A 15,828-nucleotide genomic window follows, 5' to 3' on the forward strand; every position below is an offset into this window, starting at 1 on the left:
CTACTGATAACAGGATGTTGCATTGCCATAGTGCCACATCCTCATTTAAAACAGTACTGTGGGTCAAGAGAGTAGCGGATTCTTTCTTGGTACTGTTATTTAGTTGACTGTCTTACAATTAAACTTACTCTTTAGAAAATTCTCAATTAGGCAAATGAAAAGATACACTAAATAATAAATAAATCATCAAAAAACTTAGGTTTAAATAACTTCTCAAAGATTCAAAATTTTTCTAAACATACCTACTGAAACCTCTCTTATAAAGGAGAGTGTGATCAACGTTTGTTCCTCAAGATTAACACTCTTAATTTTAACAAGAAACCAAAGTCTTAATTTTTCTTTCCCAGATCTAGTCCTCAACCACATTTTCTTATATCAGAAAGAGGCAATTTTCAATGAAACGTCTCGAACTCTCTTTACTATAGCCCCTCCCCCCAACTTCCTCTTCCCCTCTTAAAAGTGTTCTCCTTCTCTTGCCATGGGGGTTGCAATTTCCTGCTGATCCTGATTAAACCCATCTTTGCTGGGGTGGTCGGGAGCAGGAGGGTGGGAGAGGAAGAAGCAATTTTTCTTCTTCTAGCTCCTAAGATGAAAGATTAAGGCATAATCGTTCATCGCTTTCTCTCATTCCCACATCTGTTTCATGTTAGCTTAAAATATATCCAGGCCATGTTTTACCACCTGAATTGCTACAACCTTGTCCTGACCAGTATCACCTCTAAACATGACTATTGCAATAGACTTGAAATTGGTCTCCTGATTTCTACTTACACTCCTCTATCTAAAATCAAACACCTCGGGGCTTCCCTGATGGCACAGTGGTTAAGAATCCACCTGCCAGTGCAAGAGATTCGATCCCTTGGGACTTCCTAGGTGGCGCAGTGGGTAAGAATCCTCCTGCCAATGCAGGGGACACAGGTTCGATCCCTGCCCCGGGAAGATACCACATGCCGAGAAGCAACTAAGCCCGTGCGCCGCAACTATTGAGCCTGTGGTCTAGAGCCCATGAGCCACAACTATTGAGCCCATGTGCTGCAATTACTGAAGCCCACGCACCTAGAGCCCGTGCTCTGCAATGAGAGGCCACCGCAATGAGAAGCCCGCACACCACAATGAAGAGTAGCCCCCGCTCTCAGCAACTAGAGAAAGCCTGTGTGCAGCAACGAAGACCCAATGTAGCCAATAAATAAATAAAATAAATTTATAAAAAAAAAGAGAGAGAGAGATTCGATCCCTGGTCTGGGAAGATCCCACATGCCTCAGAGCAGCTAGGCCTCTGTGCCACAACTGCCAAGTCTGTGCTCTAGAGCCCGTGAGCCACAACTATTGAGCCCATGTGCCACAACTACTGAACCTCACGCGCCTATAGCCCTACTCTGCAGCAAGAGAAGCCAAAGCAGTGAGAAGCCCGTGTACCACAACGAAGAGTAGCCCCCATTCACAGCAACTAGAGAAAGCCCATGCACAGCAATGAAGACCCAATGCAGCCAATAAATAAATAAATATTTAAAATCAAACACCTCATCCATCACTTTACCAGCTTAACTTTGCTTTATTTTTATTTCTTGACACTTACCACTCTCTCAAATCTATGTATCTATCTATCTCAAATACAGATATCAAATATATGTATCTCAAATATATATGTCAAACATATATATCTCAAATATATATGATATATATCAAAAATATATATCTCATATATGTCTGTGTTTCTCATGTATCCATCCCTATTAGAATGTAAGCTCCGTGAAAGCAGATCTGTTGTTCTTTTGTGCATTGCCGTATTCATAGCACCTAGAATGATACACAGTACGTGGTAGGCACTTAATAAATATTAGTTTTAAAAATGAATAAGTATTGATAGTAGAGGAGTTATTCCCATTCCTCCTTATTCTTAGAACTACCTAAGAATTCTGTGACCCACCTTAATATTTGGATCTGGACATGATTACTTACAGTTCCACTACTGTTTATTTCTCAATCTATAAAATAGCATAGCAAAGGAATGTTCTTCACCGGGATGCTATAAACATTTAAGTAATAGTAGTAAATACCATTCCTAATGAATGGCACATGTGCATTTGTTGCTGACAGCCCAGTAAGTACTTAACATTACTTATTAATTGCTTATAACAGATTAATTAAAAGTTCCATAAAACAATCTGGAATTTTTCTCTGTTTTAGTACAGATAAAGTTATTCTACATAAAGCTGTCTTGCTTATAAATCAGAACTGTATTTGAGAACAATTCTAAACTCCTCTCTCTCTTGTCTTTCAGATTCCACTAGTATATATTGAGGTAAGCAACATGAAACGTTCCATAACTAGACACAAATAATAAACTTAGGGAAAATGTTCTCATTTGAGAGATTCTTACAATATTTCAGAAAACTGTCATTAAGGGAGAAGCCTTCAAACTCATGTAACACTAGATGGTTCCAACTCCTCCCCCCTCCCCACCCCTCCCCACCCCTTTGTGGATAACACAGGAGTCTCCATAGATTTCCTTTGTTGTCTCTAATGCTCTCGGTTCTTTTGTAAATTACAATTACTGTGTCCACAGGACCCCAAAGGAAATCGCATCATGCAATGGCTGAACCTCGAGGTAGAGAGTGGCCTCAAGCAGTTGACCTTTCCCCTCTCATCAGAGCCCTTTCAGGGTTCCTATAAGGTGGTGGTAAAGAAGGAATCAGGTGAACTGGCAGAGCACCCCTTCACCGTGGAGGAATTTGGTATGGACTATGAAAAATCATGGAAAATTTTTTCATATTCAAACTTCTTGGGCCTAGAATTTGAGCTTCTTTGAAATTACTTTCTATTTCCCATGGGTGAGATTAGACTTGGAGTGGAACCAATTAAATTTAAATCCGATCAGAGCCATCAATGATTCATGAAAAGGGCGTCATATAGCCTTTTTTGTAGTGATTTTTAATCTTCCAAAAAAAAATGTAAAACATTCTTATTCTAGTGGAGGCTTTCATAATTCATTAAGGTTACGGTGGCCCCTCATAGTCCTTCGGCCAGAGTCTCCATTTGAAAGAAAGGTGGATATATTGGAGAAGAGGGCTAACTTTTCAGGGCTCTGATATATTATTAGGGAATTGTTAGGAGAACCTGGAAATACCATTTACCCAAAAGTTGAAAACCAGTCACCAACTTCCTTCATCTCCAATCAACAGTGCTCCCTAAGTTTGAAGTGCAAGTAAGAGTGCCAAAGACAATCACCATCTTGGAAGAAGAGATGAATGTGTCAGTGTGTGGCCTGTGAGTTTATATTTTTAAAAAATCTTTGTGGGAGGGGAATTATTTAAAGGAGGCTCACCCTTTGGCATATTTTGACTAGCTTGTCTAGAAGTACTGCAGCACAAATACTTTAAATACATGGGAGCATCCCCATCTCTAGAACGTTCCTCTCCTATTGTTTTCCTGTTTTCCTTCTTATTTTCTTTCATGTCCTTACTAACATTATTATAACTATCATGTGGCAGGCAACTGTTCCTAGAGCGAAACTATGCTAGCAGGATTGATTCTGAAAGTAATAAAGCTACTCGGGCACATGCACATAGCCACATATGCACACAAATGAGATAGTGTTGAAGGGTAGTGACTTTCCCTTTACCAGGTTGTAAAGGAAACTCAGTCATCAACAGATCATTTACCTGACCTTGGATACACAGTGGAAAAACAGCTCAGATTCAGAATTTGCAGAGATAGGCATACTGCAGAAATCTCATCTAATTTATCCATCTACCTAAGGCATGTCACATATTTCTCTGCACTGCCACTTTCACAAATGACATGATCTCTCAGTCAGTCTTTTCCAGCCTTGAAAATTCATGTTTCTAGGATCTTACGCTCCCATCTCCAGTAGCCCAGCTGTAGCAGTAACAGAAAGAACAGGCAGAGTGAAGAAATCAGTCCTGCCTAGAGACCACACAGAAAATAACCCACTGTTCAGCTGGGCCCCTGCCCCAGCACTGTCTCAGAGTAAGGCCACCAAGCTCCTGATCCCACAGAGCTGGCAAACCAATACTCTTGCAAGTATAGATATAGAGGTACTTTAAATAGGGAAGGAAACAAATACCCTCAAAACCACAACAATTATCAATGATGTATGTATGGCACAACCCCATTTTTGTAAAAAGTAAACAAGTAAAAGTCTACATGAATAGAGATGGCTATACACAGGAAGGGGCTGATGGAAGCAGAGATGCCATCATATTAATAGTTTATATCCCTAGGTAAAATTGAGAGCGTATGTTTCCTGTCTTTGTTTTGTTTTGTTGGTATTGTTTTTTCTCCTAAGATCTGGTGCAGCTTTGGCAATAAGAAAAATATTTTTTGAAAGATGAAACTGAAAATTAGAGATTAAGGGGGGGGAAAGACATGGTAAAAGAAGACTGTAGTAAATTTCAGCATGTTGCCTGGAAATTTCTAAAAGAGAAGGCTCATTACTTAGTTTACTTGCCCTCAACACTGCGTGAGCCCTGCAGAAATTAGAAGGAAGTCCAGAATGTAAAAATAGACGATAGCTAAAGGGGAAATATAAACAGGTGGAACATGGGGGTGTTCACTGTCTGATTTGATTCATTTGGCAATGTTCTATGACAGATACACATATGGGAAGTCTGTCCCAGGAAGTGTGACTATAAACATGTGCAGAAAGTACAATAACCCTTCTAACTGCTTTGGTGAAGAATCACAAGCTGTCTGCGAGAAGTTCAGTGGGCAGGTATGTGGGAAACTGCTCCTAGGGACCAACAGCCCAGGCACTGTTGATAAGCAATGAGTTACAACATGGTGGTAACTCAGGAGGAGACCAATCTGTAAGAGAATTCTGTGCTAGCTATAGTAGTTTTTTAAAAATCAGTGACTTAGCACAATAGGAATTATTTCTTGTAACTGTTCATTGTGGGTATTCTTGGTGCACCAAGCATCCATAATAATGGAAGTTGAACCATCTCCAGTAGCTGGTACCTAAAGCTTCCTTGAGTATCCATCCAATTATGTAAAGCAGGGGTCCCCAACCCCCAGGATCTAATGCCTGATGAGCTGAGGTAGAGCTCATGTAAATGTAATGCACTTCAACTATCCTAAAACCATCCTCTCCCTGCCCTTGGTCCTTGGAAAAACTGTCTTCCATGAAAATGGTCCCTGGTGCCAAAAAGTTGGGAAACCCTGAAAAAGAAGGAGAAAAAAAATACACATCTTAACCACCTTGGCTGGTAAAGGTGTCAGCTTTTCTCTCTTTCTATGAGCAAGAGCTTGTCACATAGCCCCACCTAGATGCCAGGAAGGTAGGAAACACAGTCCTCAGATGGGCAGCCACTTCCCAGCCGCAGCTGTAAACTATGGAAGGAAAGCCAGACTTCGGTGAAGAGTTGGTTGCCTGCTACAGTAAGATTACCCCCAAGTTTTTAAGGCAATTCTACCTCCTTCACTCTAGGAAATATCAGATACTAAGGAATATACCTGTCAGTTATAAGCCAGATACTGTTGTGAGATGTAATTATAATTAATCCCTAGAGAATATTTATTGTGTTCTCATCATACAAAATTCCTAGGTTATGTTGCCTCAAAAACAAAAAAATCCCACCAGACTAACTGACCACTGATTTGTCCAGTTTTATGTTTTTGTGTTTTATTTCCTCCCCTCCTAGCTAAACAGCCAGGGCTGCTTCTCTCAGCAAGTAAAGACCAAGATCTTCCAGATGAAGAGACAAGAGTTTGAAATGAAAATTGAAGTGGAGGCCAAGATCCAAGAAGAAGGAACAGGTGTGTAAACCTTACGGGTATGGGAGAAAGAACAATGGACATTGATTAGTTCCTTTGCCAAGCTGTGAATTGAAAGGGAGGAGGTAGTATAAGTTCAGGGAGAGCATCCTTCCAAAGGAGAACTTATTTTTTCTTCTTTTTCAGAGGTGGAATTAACTGGAAAAGGGACCACTGAAATAACAAGAACCATAACCAAACTCTCATTTGTGAAAGTGGACTCAGAAGTTAGACGAGGGATTCCCTTCTTTGGGCAGGTGAGGTATTCTTCAATTCATAAATCAAATTGTACTCTCACCTACCACACACAATATATTCTGCTAAAACTATACCTGGTTAATATTATTTGTTGATTAATATAATCGAAGTTATAAAACTGCATAAAATAAATTTGTTCCTCTGTAAATTTGTATGTCAAATCTATAAAATGATTCTAAAGCACTATCAAAATTGCAAGGTTTTGGGAACAGCATTGCGTGATGTCACTCAATCTCTTTCCCATGATTTACCAGGTAATCTGAGATTTTTATATTTTTTCACAAGCATCTCGAAATTCCTCTGGCCAGTTACATAAGCCTTCTAACATTACCTTTGTATGGAAATGGGTGGGTAGGTGGCTTTAATTTTTACTTTGAAATATAAAATATTCTACTGTACCTGGTGTTTCTTTCATGGATATTATATTTACATTACTTTTTCTTTAATAGCAAGTATATTTTTAAAAAGCACACAGAGGGGTAAAATACTGCTGTTTAAGGTATACCCAGATTTTAAAGATGTAAATTTTTTTCTCTCAAATCTATAAAAAGAAATCTTCTACTGTTATTTTTGTATCATAAGCAGATATGCTAATGGAGCTTTTGGAATCCGGAAGTCTAATTACTGTGCACCCTATTTTTAACGGAAATGTTATAAGATGTCAGCTATGAAGAGTATAAAAGACAGAGGGACCAAGCTCCACAAAAGAGTGGTGGAATAAATTATAGAATGTTTTGATTATGTTATGACAGCAAACATATTCAGAAACTTTGGTCACTTCTTAAAATGAAAGTTCACTTCTTTAAATTTCTCAGGAGTATATAGTACTTTTTTGAGATTTTATTCCTGCTAAATAACTATCCTATTATCATGAGACTCTCTCACCAAAAGAGAAAGAAACAGAATTTTGTGCCTATCTGGTCTTTGCACATGCACCTGACATTTCATTACCAAACTTAGATTTTGTTAATCAATTACAAATACTAATCCAAGTCTGCTGGTTGTGATTCCTTCTACCAAAAGTAGCTTATACTGAGAAAAAAAAATCACCATCTTTAAAATCTGAACTGAACTACTCACCTTCTGAGTTCGATATTAGCAGTAATTTGACTTTAGGCCCTTATTTAATATTCTATGCTTCTTTTCCACCATAATGCAAAAAAGACACATGCACTCCAATGTTCATTGCAGCACTATGTACAATAGCCAAGACATGGAAGCAACCTAAATGTCCATCAACAGATGAATGGATAAAAAGATGTGGTACATATATACAATGGAATATTACTCAGCTGTAAAAATGAATGAAACTGGGACATTTGCAGAGACATGGATGGACCTAGAGACTATCACACAGAGTGAAGTGAGTCAGAAAGAGAAAAACAAATATCATATATTGACACATATATGCAGAATATAGAAAAATGGTACAAATCAACCAGTTTGCAAGGCAGAAATAGAGACACAGATGTAGAGAACAAACATATGGACACCAAGCGGGGAAAACAGGGAGGGTTGGGAGGGAATGAATTGGGAGATTAGGATTGCTATATATATGGTACTAGTAAGAAAAAAAATACCAAATTGTACACTTTAAATATATGCAGTTTATTGCATGTCAATTGTATCTCAATAATAGTTCTTTCAAAAAAAATTCTATGCTTCTTTTCAATTTTACATTTTTCAAGTGTGGAAGTACATCATAAAATCTACCTGCCTTCCAAAAGTTTGCAAATCTAGGTTAAGAAACAGGTATCGTGTATAAAACTAGAGGAGCACACAGGACAATATATTAGCAATTGCTAATATTAAACCTCAGAACACTAATCCATAGAAAGTGAGTGGTCTTCCATAAAATCAGTGTTTGAGGATCAGTTAAATTTGGCTAATGGACTAAAAATTTTCCTTATGGTTCTTGTGGTCTGTGACTCTCCAAAAGTTATATATATATAGCGTTTCCAAAATATCTGCAGAATACATGTTTCTGGTATCTCCATCACTCTCTACCTCTTTACACTATTTTTCGTCTTAGGACTGATTACCACTAAATAAGTACATATTACTTACACATTTATTTAGCAGCTATCTCTTTTGCTGGACTGTATGCTCTATGATGGAAGGAACTTTGTTTTGTTCACTGCTATAGCTTCAATGCCTGGAACCATGTGCAAGATATTGGACACACTCAATAAATATTTGTGATAAAATGAATGTTTGGTGCCTACTGGATATTAGCCACACACCTGATCTGCAGTTTTTAATCTTCAGGTGCGCCTAGTGGATGGGAAAGGTGTCCCTATGCCAGATAAGCTCATCTTCATCACAGCAGAAGCAGCCCACTATGACTCTAACGCCACCACTGATGAGCACGGCCTGGTGCAGTTCTCCCTCAACACCACCAACATCACAGGCACCTCCCTCACTGTCAGGGTAAGTTTGGAAGGAAGTTACCAATGATGTGAAGTAGTCTTGAAAAAAGGGTTGCAACTGAAAAGTGAGGGCAGAGAGGAAAAAAATGACAAATTAGAAACCCAATTAAGGTCAATGTTGAAAAAGTTTATTAAAAAGGAGGCAGGACAGTGTCGTAGTTAAAGTGGGGATTCTACTTGTGCACTCTCATTGCGAACACAAAATGGTGCAACTGCTACAGAAAACAGTATGGCAGTTCCCCAGAGAGTTAAAAACAGAACTACCCTATGATCCAGTATTCTCACTTCTGAATATACATTCAAAAGAATTGAAAGCAGAATCTCAAAGGGATACTTGCACAGCCCTGTTCATAGCAGCACTATTCACAATAGCCAAGAGGTGGAGGCAACCCAAATATTCATCAACAGACAAATAAATAAACAGAATGTGGTATATATGTATGGTGGAATAGTATTCAGCCTTAAAAAGGAAGGAAATCCGGTCACAGGCTACAATGTGGATGAATCTTAAGGACATTTTCCTAAGTGAAATGCCACTCACAACAAATACTGTATGATTCCACTTGTAGGAAGTATCTAAAGTACTCAATGTCATAGAAGTAGAAAGTAAAATGGTGATTGCCAGGGGGTGGGGAGAAGGAGAAATGAGGAGTTGTTATTTAATGGAGAGAACGTTTTAGTTTTGCAAGATCAAAAAATTCTGGAGACGGGCTGCATGTTACTTAACAGTATCAAACTGTACATTTAAAAATGGTTAAGATGGTAATTTATGTTGTGTTTTTTATGTTGTGTTTTAACTCTTTTAAGTGTAGGTTCCAGAATTAGATAAATTAGATTAAAATCCTAGCTCAATTCTATATTAAGAGCAAATAACTAAAACCTCTATACTTCATTTCCTTGTCTGTAACATGGATGCAATAGCAGTACCTAACTCTTGGGATTGCTGCGAGGATTAAATGAGATAATACATGTTAAAACACTTAGCCCCCTTTAACTGTTAAATATAATTACTATGAAAGCCTATTTTAACACCACTGACTCCATCAATTATTGTTCTTACTTTACTTTTGTCCCGCTATTCTTATTTTATCCAGATTTTTGTCTGCACTCATGTGACTTGCTTTGTATGGCAAATAGTCCTCTATCCATCAATGAAGATGTAAATACACTTTTCCAGATACATGAATACACAGTAGATATTATATAACAATAGTGATGAAAAACCCTGCCTTGTGATTTTTCATATAAATATTAAAAGGGGTAAATAACATATTTTATTGATTCAGCTTTAAATAGATGGCATAAAAACCCATACCTCGAATAATTCAAAATTTGAAGTTTACTCATTTGTTTAATCAAGAAGTGTCTTGAGTGCTTTCTGTGTGCTAGGCAATGTGCTAGTACTGAAAGTGAAAATATTATTTGTAAATGTTTCCTCTTTTTGGATGTCCATTTATATATTATCTCTGGAACATATATTGAGAGATGAACAAAATGTTTTGCTGACACAAGGATTCACTCGCACCACTTGGGAGGTGAGGATGATGGTAGGGAAAGCCAGGAAAGACCAAAGGACTAACTTTTACATAATGAAAAGATGAAATACAATCCTCATAGGGCCTATCAAGCTTAAGAATCCAGAATTGCAAGAAGCATTAAAAACAATCAGCCTAAGACAGCCCAGGCAAGGCAGACTTCAACTACTAACTCAACTCTTGAACCAAAGCTATTCACAGAAAGTGTTCTCAGACCCCTATATTTGCAATGTTACATTTATTCATGATACCCTTTGAAACCCATCATAAATGAGGCATCTTCTCTCTGAAATGCAATTCTTCAGTTTCTGAGGATTAGTTATTCTCCTCAATGAGGTTTCATAGTCCGGTGTCTCTGTTTGAATAGGTAAAATGGCCAAAGAAATGTAGGGCAAGCTAATCACAGCAAAGGATACCTCCTTTTATACTCTTCAGAAATGTAAATACCAACCCAAGGAGCCTCTGCCGTGTGAAGGCCTGCAATAGAGATAAACAATATACAGGACCCTCCTCTCTCACTTTTTAGTAGGGAGCAAAAGATTTCTAGGTACTAGTTAAGGTAGGGTACTAAACTAATGCAATTCTGTTGAGCACATTGATTCTCTATAACACATAATCTATAAGATAATATTGTTTTTTCCAATTCATTAGGTCAAACACAAGGAACGCAGTCCCTGTTATGGCTACCAGTGGCTGTCAGAAGAACATGAAGAAGCTTATCACACTGCTAATCTTGTATTCTCCCGAAGCGAGAGTTTTGTGTACCTTGAGCCCTTGCCTCATGAACTGCCCTGCGGCCAAGCTCAGACAGTCCAAGCACATTATATACTGAAGGGACAGGTCCTGCAAGAGCTGAAAGAGCTCGTGTTCTATTACCTGGTGAGAAGGAAGGCCATTACCTTGACTCATCTGTAGATAAAAGCACTATGTGGGCAAGGATTTATGAAGCTCTTTAGACATCACTACTTCGACCTCTTATCCGTGCTCCTTTTGAAAGTTTGAATTTCCTCGGGGCTAATTATTGCTAGCAGGGGCTCAATAAAACAAGCATATCCCATGGAGGGCAAGACTTGGGGTAAGATCTCTGTCAGGAAAATTAAACCCTTTCCATTTTGTTTTTTGCAGATAATGGCAAAGGGAGGCATTGTCCGATCTGGGACTCATATACTGCCCCTAGTGCAGGGAGACAGTGAGTATTTACATAATTCTCCATTTCTGCCCTACTCTGTCACATGCAGCCTTATGCTGCAGAAATGCCAGGAATAATTTCAGGTAAAGAGAGAGAATTTTCATCTAATCCCAATAAAGAAGTTGAAAGGGGAAAGCAATAATGTTTCTTTCTTTTTTTTTTATCAAATATTTATTTTCTTTTCCTTTGGGTTATTCTGTTCAGATTATTTAAAATGTTGAGTTGTTTCATAATTTGTTGCTTATTCCAAATTTTCAAACCATAGTCATAGACCTTCTTTTCAAAATGACATTTCAAAATACGAGGGTGAGTCAAAAATTATCTGTATTCTAGCTGTAGAATTTATAGAAGTTTTAATATAACCAGAGTGCGGATAATTTTTGACTAACCCTTGTAGTTTTGGACAGTGGAGAGAAGGTAAAACTCTGGAGTGTCTTCTACATATTAGGTCTTGTGCTGAGTCATTTATATCTGTACATTATATTTCCCTTTTGAAGATAGTTATGATTTATGAAGAGGTAAATTGGGTATTTCCAGCACTTAATTGGACTCTCCCCAAGAACAATATAATCCTCTGAAGGTTTCACCTATCCTAAGGGAGTTTAAAAGTTCCCTTACTAGAAAAGTATCAGTGAACTATTCTTTTGTTGCTTCTTTGTAGCAACACAGAAGCACTACAATAGACTCAGAGAAGTTTGATTGCAACTTCTAATGAATCTATGTAGGCATCAAAAAATAACTTCCAAAGGAGCTCAGCACTCCTTTTAAGAAGAAAGAATAGAATATTTGGTTCATAGAAAGTTAAAGAGGATATAAGGGTAAATACAATGTATTAATCTTACTATTACATCTCACAGCTTGAAGCTCTGTTTCCCTTCTCTCCTGTGAAGTCTAGATCAAATGGAAGCCAAGTGCATGTCTCCACATCCTTAGGTAGCATCAGAACTTTATACAGATGAACTCAAGCTTAAAATTGGGAAGAAATCATTATGTGATTTGAGAGAAGAGAGGGTTTTGATATGTTTTGTTTTGTTTTTAAAGCCAGGATTCTTACAGATAGTCATCAATTTATTACATCTACTATTTCTTATATGTGTTACATCTACTAGAGTCATCAACCAGACCAGGCTCCTAAAATGACTTTATTCAGCAGAAAAGTGTTATTTCAGCCTTGAGCTGTCTAACCCATGCTCACTTTTTTATTCTCTCTGTGCTCCAGTGAAAGGCCACTTTCCCCTATCAGTCCCTGTGGAATCAGACATCTCTCCCGTTGCTAGGCTGCTCATCTATGCCATTTTACCTGATGGGGAAGTGGTTGGGGATTCTGCAAAATATGAGGTTGAAAACTGTCTGCCCAACAAGGTGGGTGTTTCCTATCATAAAATTTTCAGCGTTTAAAACTAGAACTTACTATCACTATCAATTATTTCCTACAAGAGAGCATTGGGGCCAAAATGGTTAAATGAATTCCCCAGAGACTTTCAGCAAGTTGGTGGCACATCACACTAAGAAGCCATGTCAAGAGAAAAACAAATATCATATATATTAAGGCATATATGTGGAATCTAGACAAATGGTACAGATGAACCTATTTGTAGGTCAGGAGTAGACGCAGAAGTAGAGAATGGACGTGTGGACAAGGGGGGGGGAGAGGGGTAGGATGAACTGGGAGATTGGGATTGACATTTGTACCCTACCATGTATAAAACAGATAGCTAGTGCAAACCCGCTGTATAGCACAGGGAGCTCAACTTGGTGTCCTCTGATGACCTAGATGAGTGGATGGGAGGGTGGGAGGGAGGTCCAAGAGGAAGGGAATATATGTATACCTATAACTGCTTCACTTTGTTGTACAGCAGAAACTAACACAACATTGTAAAGCAACTATACCCCAATTAAAAAAAAAAAAAAAAAGAAGCTATGTCACTTGACTTCTAGTGCAAAATTCTTATGCATTGTCTCTTACCATATGATACAGTTCAGAGTAAATTTTCCCTTCTTTTATGATGAAATGTTGGGAAATACGTAACTAAGTTCATAAGACTACAAAAGGGCCAAAAGAAAAATACAAGAGTATCTACAACCATTTGCATTCCACCCACAGTTAATGAACACCTCGCTATGTATCAAAAATGGCATCTCAAATTTAATAACTTATAAAAATAGATATTATAATAGCTCAACTGATGAGAATCAGAGTGACAAATAAGGGAACCAAAGGCCTTAAGACTCACATGGTGTCAAACATCAAAGAGGTCAAACAAAGTGATTATGCATTGAATTTGAGGAACACCAGGAAATGCTAGTGAATGCGTGGGTAAACTAGGAAATTTGTTTTTCTGACCTTGTCCCCTATTCCACAGGTGGGTTTGAATTTCAGCCCATCACAAAGTCTCCCGGCCTCCCACATCCACCTGAAGGTCACTGCTTCCCCTCAGTCCCTCTGCGGCCTCCGCGCCGTGGACCAAAGTGTGCTGCTCTTGAGTCCTGAGGCTGAGCTCTCTGCAGCCACGGTGAGTTCCATCAGCCCAGGGGTCAGGAAGGGCCACATGGCAGACTCAGAGCAAGGAGAAACCCTGAGTCGGATAGGATCTATTAAAGTTATATTTATCCAGGAGTTAATAGTTTTGAGCTCTTTCATGTGCACTTTTTTTTTTGGTGAGGAAGATATTACATATGAATACATATATATAAATCATGCACCATCCAAAATTCCTGAGTTCCTAGAGCTTTATGAAACCAATAATAGAAGTTTTCAAACTAGCTTTAATATTTCAAAAAGTCTAACAGAAGTGGTACATATACTTGCACTAAGACTGCACAGGCTAAATGAAATATCAAATGTTTGTTTTTATAAGAATTGTATCAGTTGAAACCCTGCATGTCCCAAGATGAATGCAGTTTCTGAAGGAAGATCTGTATTGTCTCTGATGAATAAAAATTAGGAAAAATTAATTATGATGTGATAAATGATATGAATAAATGAAACCTTTTAAAATATTGGGTTAATAGTAAAAATAGCAAAAGGGTATGCTTGGTGTAGCAACAGGAAACTACTTAATGTGTACTAATAGCAGTTTGCCCATTTCTTCAAATTTTCAATGAGTCCAATTGGAATAACCTCTAACTGAAGTTTTCTTTTTTTTTTTGCTATCAAAATTTTATAAAGGGAAACGTTTTTACTTCCCTATAAGATATACTTCTAAGAAAAGATCTCTTACTTTTTGATCCTTCCAATGGTATTTAATTAAAAATATTAGGATACTTCTAAAGGAAACATTAAGTGCATAGTGGAAGCAAGGGAATATGTGGGAAAATAACATTAATGTTTTATATTTGTATAATATAATTTTATAGTTCTCAAAGTTTTTTTAATTATAACAATCTTAGTGGATAGATAAGGCAGAAAATTCTACTAGTTTTTTAATAAAAAAAGCAGAAGCTTTCAGGTATTTAGGAGTAGACCTGGGTTAGAACAAGAGTTCCTCTCAATCTTTGATAATGTTTCACTAATGAAACACTTGCACCTATAAGCCATTCATTCAACGCATATTTATTGAGTGCCTACTGTGTTCTGGATGTTCCTACTGTGTGCCTAAATTCTGGGGATCTCATAGTGAACTACTAGAAAGACAAAAATCTATGCACTCAAGGAACTTACATTTTCATAGGTGAGACAGACAATAATTATGTGATATGCTTTGGAGAAAAATAAAGCAGAGAGAGGAGACAGAGAATGCTAAGTGGGAACTGCCATTAAGAAAGTGTTTCATTTCATTGTGCTACTCACTTTGCTAATCTATTCTTGTCAATTTTAAACTCATAAATATAAAACAGTGCACCTACAGGATTTTTATGGTTGTCTTACTCTTTCCCTTCAAGTGAATTTTAAAGTATCATTTTCGAACAAATACCATAATGCTAATACATATATATGGAATCTAAAAATATGGTACTGATGAACTCAGTGGCAGAGGAAAAATAAAGGTGCAGATGCAGAGAACAGACTTGAGGACATGGGGAGGTGGAGAAGGAGAAGCTGCGATGAAGTGAGAGAATAGCATTGACATATATACACCACTGAATGTAAAACAGATAGCTAGTGGAAAGCAACTGCATAACACAGGGAGATCAACTTGATGATTGGCAATGACTTACAGGGGTGGGATAGGGAGGGTGGAAGGGAGGCTCAAGAGGGAGGGGATATGGGGATATATGTATAAATACAGCTAATTCACTTTGCTGTGCAGCTGAAACTGGCACAGCAGTATAAAGCAATTATACTCCAATAAAGATCAAAAGAAAAAAGAAAAAAAATAAAGTATCATTTTCAGCATTCTACAGTTAAAGTTTTATGTATTTTATAAAGATATGGAGCATTTTGTTCCCATGAATAATATCTAAGAAAATACTGTCCTGACCTATACAGAGGATACATGTTTATCCATGTGCTTGCTTAGTACATGTGTTCATTTACTTTGTTATACACTGAGTCAGTTGCTAACCGCCAGATCGAGACGAAACTATTACTTAATTCTATCATCCCGGAGCCTTGCACAATGACTCAAATATAGCAAACCTCAATTTCTCTTAATTAAGTTTTATTTCATTCCAGCATAGTCTAAGGTTTGCCTCCGAATTG

General features: G+C 37.7%; 1 protein-coding gene across 2 annotated transcripts in view; it reads left to right on the forward strand.

Moving 5' to 3' along the window:
- The window catches only part of A2M (alpha-2-macroglobulin), a 75,594-nt gene that overhangs the window by 36,518 nt on the left and 23,248 nt on the right, over positions 1 to 15,828 (forward strand). For both annotated transcript variants that reach the window (XM_057702599.1, XM_057702598.1), the window contains exons 5-15: positions 2,282 to 2,302; positions 2,567 to 2,735; positions 3,183 to 3,267; positions 4,615 to 4,735; positions 5,664 to 5,778; positions 5,923 to 6,032; positions 8,302 to 8,463; positions 10,649 to 10,876; positions 11,123 to 11,186; positions 12,406 to 12,548; positions 13,550 to 13,699. In XM_057702599.1, the coding sequence (XP_057558582.1) occupies positions 2,282 to 2,302; positions 2,567 to 2,735; positions 3,183 to 3,267; positions 4,615 to 4,735; positions 5,664 to 5,778; positions 5,923 to 6,032; positions 8,302 to 8,463; positions 10,649 to 10,876; positions 11,123 to 11,186; positions 12,406 to 12,548; positions 13,550 to 13,699 (1,368 nt within the window). The remainder of the gene's footprint in view (positions 1 to 2,281; positions 2,303 to 2,566; positions 2,736 to 3,182; positions 3,268 to 4,614; positions 4,736 to 5,663; positions 5,779 to 5,922; positions 6,033 to 8,301; positions 8,464 to 10,648; positions 10,877 to 11,122; positions 11,187 to 12,405; positions 12,549 to 13,549; positions 13,700 to 15,828) is intronic.

The sequence above is a fragment of the Hippopotamus amphibius genome, chromosome 12 (assembly GCF_030028045.1).
Source record: "Hippopotamus amphibius kiboko isolate mHipAmp2 chromosome 12, mHipAmp2.hap2, whole genome shotgun sequence".
Taxonomy (NCBI): Eukaryota; Metazoa; Chordata; class Mammalia; order Artiodactyla; family Hippopotamidae; genus Hippopotamus; species Hippopotamus amphibius.